At 36.5% G+C, this 14,531-nt stretch overlaps 1 protein-coding gene across 3 annotated transcripts in view; it reads right to left on the bottom strand.

The window, feature by feature from the left end:
* Positions 1 to 14,531, bottom strand: part of LOC117168559 (alpha-1,2-mannosyltransferase ALG9) — a 278,518-nt gene that overhangs the window by 145,143 nt on the left and 118,844 nt on the right. For all 3 annotated transcript variants that reach the window (XM_033354306.1, XM_033354308.1, XM_033354307.1), the window contains exons 3-4: positions 13,329 to 13,534; positions 13,124 to 13,237 (exon numbers count right to left, since the gene is read on the bottom strand). In XM_033354306.1, the coding sequence (XP_033210197.1) occupies positions 13,124 to 13,237; positions 13,329 to 13,534 (320 nt within the window). The remainder of the gene's footprint in view (positions 1 to 13,123; positions 13,238 to 13,328; positions 13,535 to 14,531) is intronic.

The following is a 14,531-nucleotide window of genomic DNA, read 5'->3' as shown; positions in this document are numbered from 1 at the left end:
CAAGAGTTTTACACCATGATATAGTAATGGAATAACGAAATATAACAGTATAAATGTTAGGGGTAGCTCACCCCCTCAAGGGATTTTTTTTGAAAATGCCGGGACAGGTCAACTTTATTTTTGATTATTGTGCATAAAACAATTAATTTTGTCAAGATTCAACAGATTTTGGAACGTGTATAGTGAAAAAAATGGCCATCAAATATAGTTTTTCATTAATAAAAAACGGGGGTTGCGAGTCTGATGACTAAAAATAATGCATAAATATGTGCTTTTCAATAACAGGTGTTACCCACTTTGTTCCAGTAAAAAATTACGAATTGTATTCGAGAAATTAAAAAAAATTTGTTTTTAGGGGTGAACTTCAAGGGTGGATTTCACACCTTAAATGGACTTATGGGCACGTATAAAAAAATACGTCTCGAATATTTTTTGATGTTCTATAATATATTACAATTTCAAGAAAATCGGTGAGGTACACCTCGGGTACCTTCCTTGTTAGTGTCGCCTCTGTTTCTCTGTTGCCGGCTTGTTATAGCTCTGGTAGAGTAGGCGTTCCGCTTACATAGCCCCTTGTTTGGAGTAGTTCGGCATGGTTTCCCAGACGGTGATGCGAAAAGTGCGATAGCTCCAGGTGTTTCTTCGCACCACAGTTGCACGCAGCCGTGCCATGTATATAGCCGTACTATATTTCATTTATATATCTAATCTTTCTGCCTTGTCTATCATCTTAAGGGCAAGTAATACTTCGTCGTGTGGTCAATCGGGTACAGTTCCTCCAGCTTTTTTTCCAATAAAATGAAAATTTTTAAAAACCGAATTTGGAGATGCTATAAAATATCATAATGGACGTCCCCGGACTCTTTTTCGAGGGATAATAACAAAAAAAATTGATTGTGCTAAATAAAAATTTTATGCACTATTTTGAGGTTACGTCGTTTTTCATCTCTGCCTTTCCGATAATTTGAAAATTAATGATTAATGATAACCAATTAATGATAAAGCACAAAAAAAAGTATGTGGGGACGTCTGTTAGCATGAGCGCCATCATTTCCTAAATTTTTAAGACAAAATATTTATTATTCTAAAAAAAAAGCCGGGGGAACCTAAAACTGGTAAAATCGACAATTTTCTAAGTATCACATGCCCTTAATATATTATTAGACTTTCAAAAGTATCAGTCAAACAAAGCTGTGATATTAAGATATTGAATAATTTACAATAAAGGAATACTTTGCACAAATCTCCTTTGAATGACATTAATTGAAAATAAATGTAAACATGCTCAAATAAAATAATTAAAACTCTAGTGATTATTGCAAACTTATATTAAGAAGTTAGACGTTCCAAGCACCCTGACAGATATTTCTTATCTGCGGTGCTGCATGCGTCGGAGAGGAGAGCATCTAGCACGCGTCTACCACCACCCTCGCTCTCCAAGCGGAATATTGGTGGACGCTAAACATTTCTTGCTGGCGGTAATTTTCCCTTAATTAATTTTTAACATATTTAAGTCGGGTTTTTTGTTTTATGCGAGCTTGAAAATCTATACTCGGGGATTTCCGGGGTCACTAATTACGGATCTGATGTCAGGATTTACAAATATGAAAATTCAATATGGCGGTTCCAAAATTTGTTACAAGAAGAAATATGCAAGCTTGAAAATCTATACTCGAGATCTTTTTGGGGTCGCTTATTACAAATCTAAAGTCGGAATTTTGAAATATTCAAATTAAAGATGGCGATTGCAAAATTTTGAAAAGTGATTTACGAGATTAAAAATCTATACTCGGGGTTTTTGGAGACGCTGATTACGAATTTGAAGTTACTAAATTAAAATTAGTCGATCAAATGTAGTTTACATTGATACGTAAATCTTCGAAGTCGTATATGAGATTTTGATTACTTTGGTTTCAATAATGTAGGTATTTATTGAATTTATTTCAAAATTCTAACTTCAGATTCGTATTCAGCGACCCCAAAAAAATCCAAGACGGGATTTCCAAGTTCATATATCTCTTTTTTTTCAAAATTTTGAAATCGCCATCTTGAATGTGCCATCCTGAATTGAAAATTTTGAAATTCTGACTTCAGATTCGTGATCCGCGACACCAAAAACACCCGAGTAAGAATTTTCAAGTAAATTCAGTGAACAGATCAATATGTGCAACAAATGGTTAATAACTACATTAAGCTGTTTATAATTACTCATCCGAAAAAATTATTATTTTTTTATAAAAATTTATATATTTTACTGCAACGTGGCTGACTAGTAACTTTTTTTATCATCAAAAATAAACCCTCTGTAGATTCTATTGAAGTTGAATACGTGTCGCTAAGTTATTTTTCAATTTATTCTGTATCCGATTGCTCAGATGGTTTCATGATAGGTATTTTTTGTTGCTCTGGTTACTTAAATTAATAAATATATTAATGATTTATTTTTTGTGTAATTGGAATTACATATAACTAAGCGTAGAGAATGATTACGTTTTCTATTATTCAATGATTTCCAGCATTTAGTCTATATCTATATCGCAATTGTATTGCACGGTCTGTCGTTATCTCGGACCTTCTTTTACGTCGTTAGAATGCAGATTTCATTATTAATTCAAAAAATTGGATTCATTATGCAGTGTTTTTTATCTTGAGTCTTTGAAATATCTCAAGAAATACGCATCCTGTAATAAAAACTTTTTATTTTTAAGGGCAAAAGCGACACCGAAAAAATGATAGGGTGCTTTAGTTTCTTTGACTTCGGTGGTTTGCTGCGCTGCTTACGTTCGTTTCGATTAGATGTGTTGATTACGTTAGTTTCTGTTCACTCTGTTGACTGCGTTCATTTGATTTCATTTTGTTATTTGTGTAAACCAACACTGTTAATGAAACCCAAGTAAACGTATTCGATAACACTAACCCAAGCGAATGCAACGAATACCACCATAAACATCTAATCGAAACGAATGTAAGAACTAGAACCAATCCAAAAGATCGTAAGCAATACAGCCAAGCAACCCTAATCAAAGAAACTAATAAGGAAAGGTTCTCAACTGTCCGGTCCCAACTTTGAAGAGTCTGTGCATGTGAAAAAAGACCTTTAAAATATGCACAAACCCATCATTCATTCATGCTGAGCTGCATATTAAATTAGTGCAATTTGACCTTGAAGTTTGGGATCCATACCTTACTTTGCAAAATATATCAAAAACTATGAGGGCCACAACAAAGTTTTCAATAGGAAAAATCTTGCGTTTTTAATACTCTATCAAACAAAAATAACATCTTAAAACAACCTCTTGGTAAGGCGAAGAAACGAGAAAGGGGTGAAATTTACCCCAGGTACTGTGTTCAGATTGTATAGTTAGTATATCGTAGTAAAATGATGTGCTTTCTATCTTCCACCTGTGAATCCCATATATGGAAACTCTCTCACCACGTGTTTTCCAGCACCTAAAATAAATCTTCCTCCTTTTAAAATCAGTAAAACTTAATATTATGAACAAAATTGGTCCTTCAAGCCGGATTAAATAAACTTATGAAACATTAATCGTGACAGTTTATAGTGGATTACAGTGATCACCTGTTCGTTTTTTTTTTCACAAGCTTACTTACTTGTTTTGTTTAGACCAGGCTAATATCGATTCGTTATGAGGGGTTTGATTTATAGAGGATATCTGAGTGTATTGTGAATTCCTTCGCTCTTGACAAATACCATGACGTCAACTATAGATAAGCAGCAAACGATAACGGGTCTTATTACACGCTTCTACGACAACGCTAAAAAGCAAGGAGAGAATGTAATTAAATCTGTTACATACGAGGGTCATTTCAAAATAAATGCACAATGTGGCAACGCTGTGAACTGAATGAAGCAATTTATATTATATTTACAACAGTAATAGAGAAAATTGTGAGGGCTTGACACGTGCTTTGATTCATTTGTTTGTGCATAATTTCTTGAAACAATGGGTGTGAAAGATGACTTATGCAGGTACCTTGGGTACTGCGACGAGCGAGGATCGACGTTCGTATATCAAAATCGAAACTTTGCGTGGAAAAAATCAAACAGATGTTCATAGTGCTTTGCGTGAGGTTTGTGGTGATCAAGCAGTAAATCGAAGTACAGTTTCTCGTTGGGCTTTGCGTTTTAGTGAAGGACGTATTAGCATAAACGATGATCCGAATTCAGGGAGGCCACGAACGGCAACTGATGGACGAAGTGTTAAACTTGTCACAGACTTTATGGAGAAGACCGCAGAGCTACGTTTGAGGATATTGCCAAAGCTACAGGAATTTCAGCAATATCGGTGTTCCGTATTTTAACGGAAGATTTACGGACAAGAACAATTCCGACAAGGTGAGTTCCTCATGACTTGACTGCGGAACAACAACAGACTCGCGTGGACATTGCAATATCGCTGAAGCAAATATCTCTAGCAGAAGGGGATGGATTCCTCTTGCGCATTGTGGCTATCGATAAAACATGAATTAGGTTTATTGAACCTGAGCTAAAAAAACAATCAAGCAAGTGGAGAGGTCCGTTAAGGAAATGATGATTTTCGCATATGATCACCGTGTTGTCATTATGACAGATAAAGTGCCTTGTGGAACAAGCATCACCACAGATTATTACCATGATTTTTTGCAAAAGCTGCGAAGAAAAATGCACAAAAATCGATCTGACTTGCTCACAGATGGACCTTTCATTTTTCATGACAATGCACGTCCACACTTCGGAAAAGTTGTGACAGATTTTCTGGAGACGTATGGTTGGGAAATGTTACCTCACCCAGCTCACAACCCAGGCATGAGTCCCCCATATTTCGACCTGTTCCCCAAGCTCAAGAAACCTCTGCGTGGACAAAGATTTTCGTTTCTGGAGAAGCTTTCTGTAGCCGTTACCCAGCGCATGCGACAGATAAAAGATGTGACTTGACTGGAATGAAAGCTCTTCCTAAACGTCGGGATGCCACCATTCAAAAGAGCGGAGACTACATAGAAGGACTATAATGACATATGGTCTAATACGTTTTGTAAGTGTTTGAAAATAATAAATGTGCATTTCTTTTCAAATGACCTTCGTAAATGGAAACTAGACTGGCTACGCTGGAAAAATACTGGCCGGACTTTTACGAGCAGCATTTTGCCATTAGGGTCGGATCCGAAAAACCCTGAGGATTCTTATGTTATTCATAATAAATTTGACGAGGTAGAAGCTGACTATGACGCAACGAAATCTCAATCCATCATAATACTAAAAAACCTTGGCGCAATCCCGGAGAAAATACCTAGTAATAAAAACTCAGGTACTGTAGCGCATTGTTTAGAAATTCCCTTTAAGCATTTACCCTTTCTTCCTCTTATAAAATAAGGTGGTGATCAACTCGAATGGGAAACCTTTCGAGATATGTTCAAATCAATGGTTCACGACATTAATATATCAGACGTGCAAAAACTTCATTATTTAAAAAATGCACTTCAGGGTAAGGCTGCAGATCATTAAAAAACAAAAAAGAGTCCTTCTTGATGTCCACATGCATAAGCTGTTGTCTTGTCCTTCAGCCTCAAAAAAATCAGTAAAGGAAATCTTACGTCTTCTGGATGCCACGAATAAATCCATTCGTGCGTTGTCAAATATGCGTAGACCCGTAGATCAATGGGATGATTGGTTTGTTCATTTACTTGTTCACAAGTTCGATTCTTAAACTCTTGAGGACTGGGAAACGTCTCTGAAAGACCAGGAAGACTTTCCTACGTTTCAGGAATAATCAACTTTTATTAGAAGTCGAATTATAGAGTTAGAAAGTGCTGGTCCAAATAACTGCTCATCCGCTTCTTTGCTTGTAAAAACTCGATCAACCATTCTTTTAAAAAATCTAAGAAACAGAATTTATCGGGTTAATTTAGCGACTTCTGGAAAGCAAATCAAACCTTCGAATTCTTGTTCCATTTATCAGGGCTCTCACTTAATATCCTACGATCCACGATTTAAGGATCTTGGTACTTTCCAACGTATAGAGAATGTCCAAAGCTTAGAACTTTGTTTCAATTGTGCACGTGGACACCATGCTAGTAATTCGTAACCTTCAAATAAACGATGCTTTGTATGTTGAGAGAAATATCATACTTTTGTGCATGATGACACTCAGAAAAAAAATATCAAATGGTGAAAACTGATTCACTGACAGAGCAACAATCTTCTTCGGGTTATTCTGGATCGGCCAGTAACTCTTCTGCTTTGGTCAATTATATGACTTTAAAACCTGTGCCCAACAATACAAAGAGTATTTTTGCAACAGCTCATATAAAACTGAGTTCCTTCAATGGAAACTCAATTCTGGTTAAGGGCTTTATGGATTTTGGGTCCGAACGCTCATTCATCACTAAACGTGTGGCTCAACAATTAGAAATTCCAAAACAAAGCTGTGATATCTCATTAACTGGAATGGTAGATTCGCCATTGGGATCTTCTAGTTATCAGGCAGATATCTTGCTGAGATCGCTTCGAGACACGAAGTTCGAACTTGCAATGCAAGTTTCAGTTATGAAATCTCTTATGCACTTGCTTCCGAAAAAGAGATTTCAGTTCAAGGACTGGCCACGCTTAAGAGACCTTTAGCTCGCTGATCTAGACTATCATCGTCAAGTACGCGTCGACTGTTTAATAGGTGTTGATCTTTCGGTCATGTGCTCCGTGATGGCCTAAAACAGGGTCCTTTAAACAGTCTCACTGCACTAAAAACATGATTTCGTTAGGTTGTGTTTGACCGTCCTGTGGATCGTCAATAGGATGATGCAATCGATTCTGCCAGTGTTTTTCATACTGTAGAAAACTACTCTCTCAGCAATCAATTGCGACTTTTCTGGGAATTAGAGGAAATACGAAAAAAGACCTTCTTAAAGAAGGAAGAGAAAGATTTTGAACTCTTATTCTAAGATCATCACTATAGGAACTCTTCAGCTCGATACATGGTTCGACTTCCCTTATTAGGTTCACTAATTGACTTGGGAGACTCTTGATAGAATACCTTACTTTAAATCACATGAGGCCCGTAAACAACCTATATCTTCAGGTTGAAAACTTTTATTTTTTCCTTATCATGTGATGTCTAAAAAGAACAATCCGTCTGCAAAGATCAAAAAAGTATTTAATGGATCTTCACGCTCCAACTCAGGTTTATCGTTGAATAATTTGATGGATTCCGGACAGAGACTTCAAAAGGATATCTGGTTCATTGAGCCACGTTGGAGACTCTTCAAGTACATGCTCACGGCCGATATTGTTAAAATGTTTCGTCAAATAGATGAAGACGACATTGACTGTAACCCGCAAAAAATATTTTGGAGACCAAAACCAAACCAGGACCTGCAAGATAACTGTCTCACTACTATCACATACGGTACTAGGTCTGCACTATATGCATGACATATTTGCTGGCGGGGACTCAATTTAATCCGCTGAGTTCAAAAGAAAGGAACTAATTTGCATTCTAAACTCAGCAGGAATCACCTTAAGCAAATGGGCAGCAAACTCACCTGAGTTGCTTCCAGTCTTGTGAATCTCACTCGAGCCAACACAAGACTTTTGAAATTGAAGATTCCGTTTCTACTTTGGGATTGAACAAAGTGGCTTCCGAAGTAGCGCAAGTGTTCGATCCACTTGGCAAGCTGGCTCCTTTTCTCATCAGAGCCAAAATAGTTTCACAGAGTTTGTAGATTCCTGGACTGGATTGGGACTCAAAGCTGACTGAAGATTTTTTGTCTGAATGGAATATCTTCCGCCAACAGCTCGGCCCCATAGAAGAAATCGGAGTGTAACGTTGACTTTGAATCTCGGACTGAGCCTCTCTGTGGGAATTACATAGATTCTCTGATGCCACACAGCGAGTCTACTCAGCTACGGTGTATCTTGTCTCTAGGAGCACAAATGGCACTCTCCAATGTAAGCTAATCTTAGTCAAGACGAAGGTAGCCCCAATTAAAACGGTAACAATACCTAAATTGGAAATTTGCGGAGCCGAGCTCCTAACGAAACTTCTCGACACTGTCCCATCAAACCTTGGATTCAGAGATGTACCGAATGAGCTGAAGGATTCATCTCTCTGCCAGCATGGACACAACTGATTGACTGAACCACCAAGTTATTGGCCCCAAATAATCGTACGTTACACCAAGGTTGTGGATCAAGAGACACAAGAAATACTGTGAACTTCAAAGATGAACATCAGGGTGAACCTGACCACCTTTTTTACATTCAGAACCTTCCTAGTCGACATTCCTCCTTGCAAAAACTAATTCGAGTGACAGCTTACATCTACCGATTCTGCAAACTGTGTTCTGCCAACTGCACACCAGTGGAACCCTATCTTACGACGGAGGAATTAACAAAGAGCCTTAATTTTTGGTTCAAGTCTGTTCAGTTTCGTCATTTTCAGGCAGAATGCATAAGACTGCAGAACGAAAAAAAGATATCAACGAAGAGGGAACTCTTGAGATTACATCCTTTCCTGGACGGTAATGCAATCCTGAGAGTAGGAGGTCGTCTTCATAATTCTCCACTAAGCTTTGACGAAAAACACCCTATTAGACTTCCGAAACGGGGATCAACTCTCGTACTTAATCGTCCTAAAGCACACACCCTCACACTGCATGGAGGACAACAGTTTACTTTGAGCCAACTGTTGAGAACATTTTGGATTATTGGAGCCAAAATCCTGATTAACCAGGTCAACCAGAGTCGAGGCCGTTCATTTGTACCGGAGTGGATAACGCCGACCCTTACAACTTTCTAGCCTCATCAGGACGAGGAATTAAATCCTATAAAGGATACATCTGTCTCTTCATGTGCCTCTCAACAAGAACGATACACTTAGAAGCAGTGTCTGGCGACACCTCAACTGCTTTCTTAGCTGCATTTAGATGCTTCATCTCTCGACGAGGTGATTGTTCAAGGCTATATAGTGACAATGGGACCACGTTCAAAGGAGCTAACCGGGAGCTACGATCCCTTTTTCGAGGCGCTAGCATGATAACCAAGAAAGTGTCCGAAGACCTAGCCAATCAAGGAACAAATTGGTATTTTATTCCACCGAATGCACCTCACTTTGGTGACATTAGGGAAGCCGGTGTAAATCGGTAAAGCACCATCTTTTACGGTCGATAAGTACAGATTGTTGTCTGACCTTTGAGGAAATAAGTACCGTTTTATGTCAAATCGAAACTGGGCTTAACTCAAGACCGCTTTACCCTAATTCAAATGACCCAACTTCAATGAATGTCATCACGCCAGGTCATTTTTTGACAGGTGGCCCTATAACAGTTATCCCAGAGTCCTCGCTCACTGATGTCAAAATCAGGCTTTGACACGTTGGACTTTGCTTTTCCAAATGCGAAACAAATTTTGGAAGAGATAGTCTCGCGAATACCTCCATCGCCTTAACAGCGCTCGAAATGATTAGTGGAGAGTATTCACGTCAAAGTGGAAGACATCGCCCTTTTAAAGGAAGAAAAGGTGCCACCGGCCAAATGGAATTTGGTAAGCATCGAAGAAATACATCCTGGAAATGACGGTTTGATCCGCGAGGTAACAATTCAGACATCGTACTCAACATAACCATGTGTATCATCGACTTCAGAACGGGAGTGGCAAATATTTGAAAGTTTATTTAATTCCTTTATTGTATTTCTCATATCAAGCGTGATATCCCCCGCAGGATGTTCAGATTGCACATTTTAATATTCCTTTATCTTCTGCCATCAGTCAATTAGCCTAAACTCAGTCATCCGGCGGTGATTGCGCGACTTGTTTTTCCAATGAGTTCCTTGCTAAAGACGAACGAGTGAACTCGTTCTTATCCTCGTGACCCACGCTGAATGTCACGATAAATTAAATTTCCTTTTTTTCTAACATTTAACCATCAATGTATTTAGTCAGTTAGTTAAGTGCAATATAGTTAGTTTATCTTAGTAAAATGATGTGCTTTCTTTCTTCCCCCTATGAATCCCATATATAGAAACTTTCTCACTACGTGTTTTGCAGAGCCTAAAATCAATTTTTTCCTTGTTTTATAATCAATAATACTCAATATTATAAACATTCTGGTTAGTCGACGCCCCTGACCTATGACCGATGTCAAAATAGGGGTTCCTATTTAAAAACACAAAGTTGAGCTTAAAATGATCTTGAAGCTCAAGGTCAAATTGAAGGCGATTATTGGATTTGTTGTTGAAGGTTATTCCAAGTATGACCTTGACCTGACAATAAGTTGGGGAAAAAGTAACTAAGGTAGAAATCTGGTCACGTGACCCACTGATCACATGGCCTTAATTATATTACTTTAAATAATATTATTTAATAATTACTTTAATATTACTTTAATTACATATATACATAGATGTAGAATATAGAGACAACTGTAAATATTTTAAGAATCCTGGCTTAATATTAAAAACGTACATTTAACATTATTTGGATATAAAGAAGTAAGTAATTTCACGTAAGTATATACTGACAGAAGTTACTTAAATCTGATATTAAGAAAGTACTGCTGCGTAAAATTATATTTGGATATAAGTACACAAGATAAAAAAGAAAAAAATTATCACACCTCGTGATAAAGAAACTTAAATGAATAAAAAAAGTAATTCAACTGAATATAATAGAGATAGAAAACAAGATACAGGCAAAGTCCACAGCGTTACATTAAACAAAGGTGTACCCATAGATTTGAAAAATTAGAGAAGATATTTTTAAATCCAAATACTGTAGGCGCATCACGAATACTACTCGGTAGTTTATTCTAAAGCTGCCTCCCTCTACTTACAAAAGATTTTTGCATCGAAACATTTTCTAAGAGCGGGTATTACCAGAGTACGACCACCATCGCGCAGCCCAGGCCAACCAGACAAGTTCATATTATCTCGCAAGAACAGTCCCAATAAATATACATGCTTTTTATTTTTAAACATCATGTGCAACAAATTACGCATAAAATATTGTCTTCCCTTGGCAACTGATATAAAACCAGCCGTTTCCCTATACTCAGAAATATGATCGAATTTAGACAAATTATAAATAAAACGGATACAGGCATTGAGAGAATGTTCAAGTTTGTGATTAAGGCTATCAGAGATTCCATCATATACAACACAAACTTTTTCCTGTCTTCGCCTTACAAAGGGGTTTATTTAAAATGCTATTATCACTCCTTGATAGAGGATCAAAAAGGTAAGATTTTTCCCATTGATGAATTTAAAGTCGCTCTCACAGTTTTTGAGATATACCGTAAAATATGGTTTTGATTCCAAGCTTTAAAGTCAAATTGCACTCCCTTAATATGCAGTTCAGAACATATAAATTATGGCTTTATGCATATTTTCGAGCCCCATTTTCACGCTCACAGGCTCAAAATCGAGGCCAGACAGTTGAGAACTTTTTTTTGTAAGACACCCAATCCAACCGAAACGAACGTAAGTAAGATAAAAAATTCAACCCAAATAAACGTAAGCAACATAATGAACCTAAACAGACCAAATCATACTAACCAACCTAAAAAAGCTAACCGCTTGTTTTTTTATCTTTCGTTTGGAAGTATATTACTTGCATAGTCTGCAGTATCACTTTTCGCCAATGCTTTCTCATCTGGCGTGAATCAAAAAATGCTTCTTAAATAAGCTTAGGTATTTTATAATGGAAAATCTTCAATAAAAAATATGGGTTTTCATTTGAAATTTGAAAGTTACGCCACCTCCAACCCTCGAGTGTAGGGCGTGGGGGGAATTTTTGAATTAATAGCAACGAAAATAAGTTGGGGAAATTTCTCTGCAAATTCTTTTCGCAGGAATAAGTTTTGTACTGTACGCAGCTTCAGACGTGCGGCGATCATTTGACGATCAATGTTTCCTTAATTAAAGAAAAATGCACGGGTATTATATATCATTTATGTAAAAAAGGATTTAATAATGTTTATTCACAGTTTCTCGCGGAATAAACAATCCGATATCAAAAAATGTTGCTTTAATTTAAAAACTGTTAGAGTTATAGATTTATTTGGAATTGTATAATAGATAAGTTTGTATAAAGAATTATTAATTATTTTTGGATGAGTAATTATAAAAAGGATTATATGTATTGCGATTAAAGTAAGGAATCATTGATTTTCATGAAACTATTGTTAATTTTAAAGTAACTACTACTGTCTGTTTTGTATATGTTTCAAAAAAGTTTAAACTTACAAGTTAACATTTTGGCATAGCTTTTCCGATGATCTTAGATCATGTTAAATGAACGTAAGTAATGAAAACAAATGGTATACTTGAAAACTATTCTGCCGTATGCTGGATCATGAAGTAAGAGTGTGAGCACGATGAGTTCCCTTACTTTCGGTACTATATCTCAATACATCTTAACTTGTCTATTTGTCAAGCATTTTTTTTTTTACTATTAAAAAAAATCGAAAAACCCTAAATTACGAAAAAAGTGAAATAAGCTTTTCACTTCTTCAAAAAATGGTTAGAAATTCTTTTTGTTACAAATAATAAAATAGGATGAAAGGATGTAAAAAGCACAATCTAAAACACTATCAAATCGCGTAATTTGGAAGCGAGTTACAGGGTTTTGAAACTACCCACGTAGACATTGGGATGAGAAATCACACGCCCCACCACTTGGGGAATGAATTTGAGGACAATCGAAGAACATGACTTTTAAGTTAGTTCACTTGAGAAATAACGCCCTTTAGGTGCCCTCTACAAACGTGGCCATACAACAAAACGTTCGTCTTGTTTTATATGTATTCTTGTTGCTGCACAATCTAGGATTCACACAGTCGACGAACATCCAGAACCCCTCTGTCCTAAGCCTGCTTTGCAGGACTTTTCGATCTACGGCGGACATCGTCTTATGACGTATTCGATCTTCGGACATATTTCAGAGATTCTACAGAATTTCCACGAATTTCAAGGTTTTCAGAAATTTCAACAGATTTCAAAAGATTTTATGAGATTGCATGTATTTTACAGCTATGTTGTACAGTCAAAAATTAATCGATAAAAATTATATTTATCCGAAAATTTCCTGTAAACAAGGAAACTCTGGATGAAAATATGGCGTCTAGGTACTCACATTGAAAAAGCCGATGGCAAAAAAGCAGCACTTGATATGTACATTCCAGGACTAAGTAAAAGAAACGCAAGCGTCATTCTAGCAATGTGAACCCCAAATTCTCGACAGACGTTTCTGAAAACGTAAAATAAAATAAAAGAATAATAAAAAAAAGATTATAATTTAATAATATTATTTTTATTTTAAATAAATGAACTTCACTTACTTGTAAAAATAGACTTCCGACAGTGCGCATCCAACCGACAGTAAACAACGGATGAAATAAAAAACGAGAACAGGGTTCGGTTCTAATAGATAGTGATATAATTTTGCAGGTACCAAATGAATCAGTAAATAAGTATACGATCTTAAGGCATACTGCGGACTATATTCCCATGTTTGCTGGCCATTACCGTAGAGTAAATAATGACTCTGTAAACAAAAAGAAAACACAAGATCAGTTTCAAATTGTGCACTGTACAGTACCGACGAACGAGTAGAGAACATTTAAAAAGCTAGCTTTGCTTGACTTTGCGTGACATTGAAACCTTTACTATCAATTTTCTATATTTTACTAGGATTAAAAGTTAAATCATAAAAATGGCTAAAAAGTCATAAATAATATGGGTCTTTCTAACACACTAACTTAGCCTATAATTACCAAAAATACTTCAAGAGCGTCAACAAAATTTTTTTAGTGTTTTAAGAGACTCCTTGAAACGACATTTTCCGTTTTTTTCTACATTTAACGCGGAAGTTCGCAACCCACTGACGCAGATCTGCTGTTCTAACTAACAACATGGTCGTCGCACTTGCCACAAGAGTCACAGTCGTCCGTATCACACGGATTACTCACACAGAGTTCACACTTTTTTGTAGTTCTTTGAGTAGAATGTGACGTCAGGGCCACTTGAACGCTGAGGGTCCCATGATTGCTCGAGTCAGGCCAGTTTAACTCTCACTCCCTTCTGACACTTTCCCTGCTCCCTTGGATTTCTTAAAATTTTAGTAAGATCTTTCAATCAACGAAGATTATGAAATGAAGCCGAAGGTCCCTTTTCTCTCACTCTATCGTACGGTGCGTTTCTCCCCCCCCCCTCTCGAATTAATGGAGTGTTCTAACGTAAAGATCTTGCAAACGCATATTTTCTCTATTTTTTGTTTTTATTAGAAAATCTTGCAGTAAAAAAAAATTATACACTTTTAGCTGATTCATTGTTTAATGTACAAAAAAATAAAATCACGAGGCTGATTCACTAATATTCGTTTATTAGTCGTCGGCGAATGTAATTACATGCTTATAAAGTAATATTATTTAAATCATATAAGACTCCTTACACATCAATTGAAAAAGATAAGATTGTTCTCCACATGTTATATAAAAATAATTAAATTCGTTTTTAAAAAATTTAAAAATTACATCAATTGA

This window comes from Belonocnema kinseyi, chromosome 2 (assembly GCF_010883055.1).
Source record: "Belonocnema kinseyi isolate 2016_QV_RU_SX_M_011 chromosome 2, B_treatae_v1, whole genome shotgun sequence".
Lineage (NCBI taxonomy): Eukaryota > Metazoa > Arthropoda > Insecta > Hymenoptera > Cynipidae > Belonocnema > Belonocnema kinseyi.
This window is presented reverse-complemented; position numbering and strand designations above follow the sequence as displayed.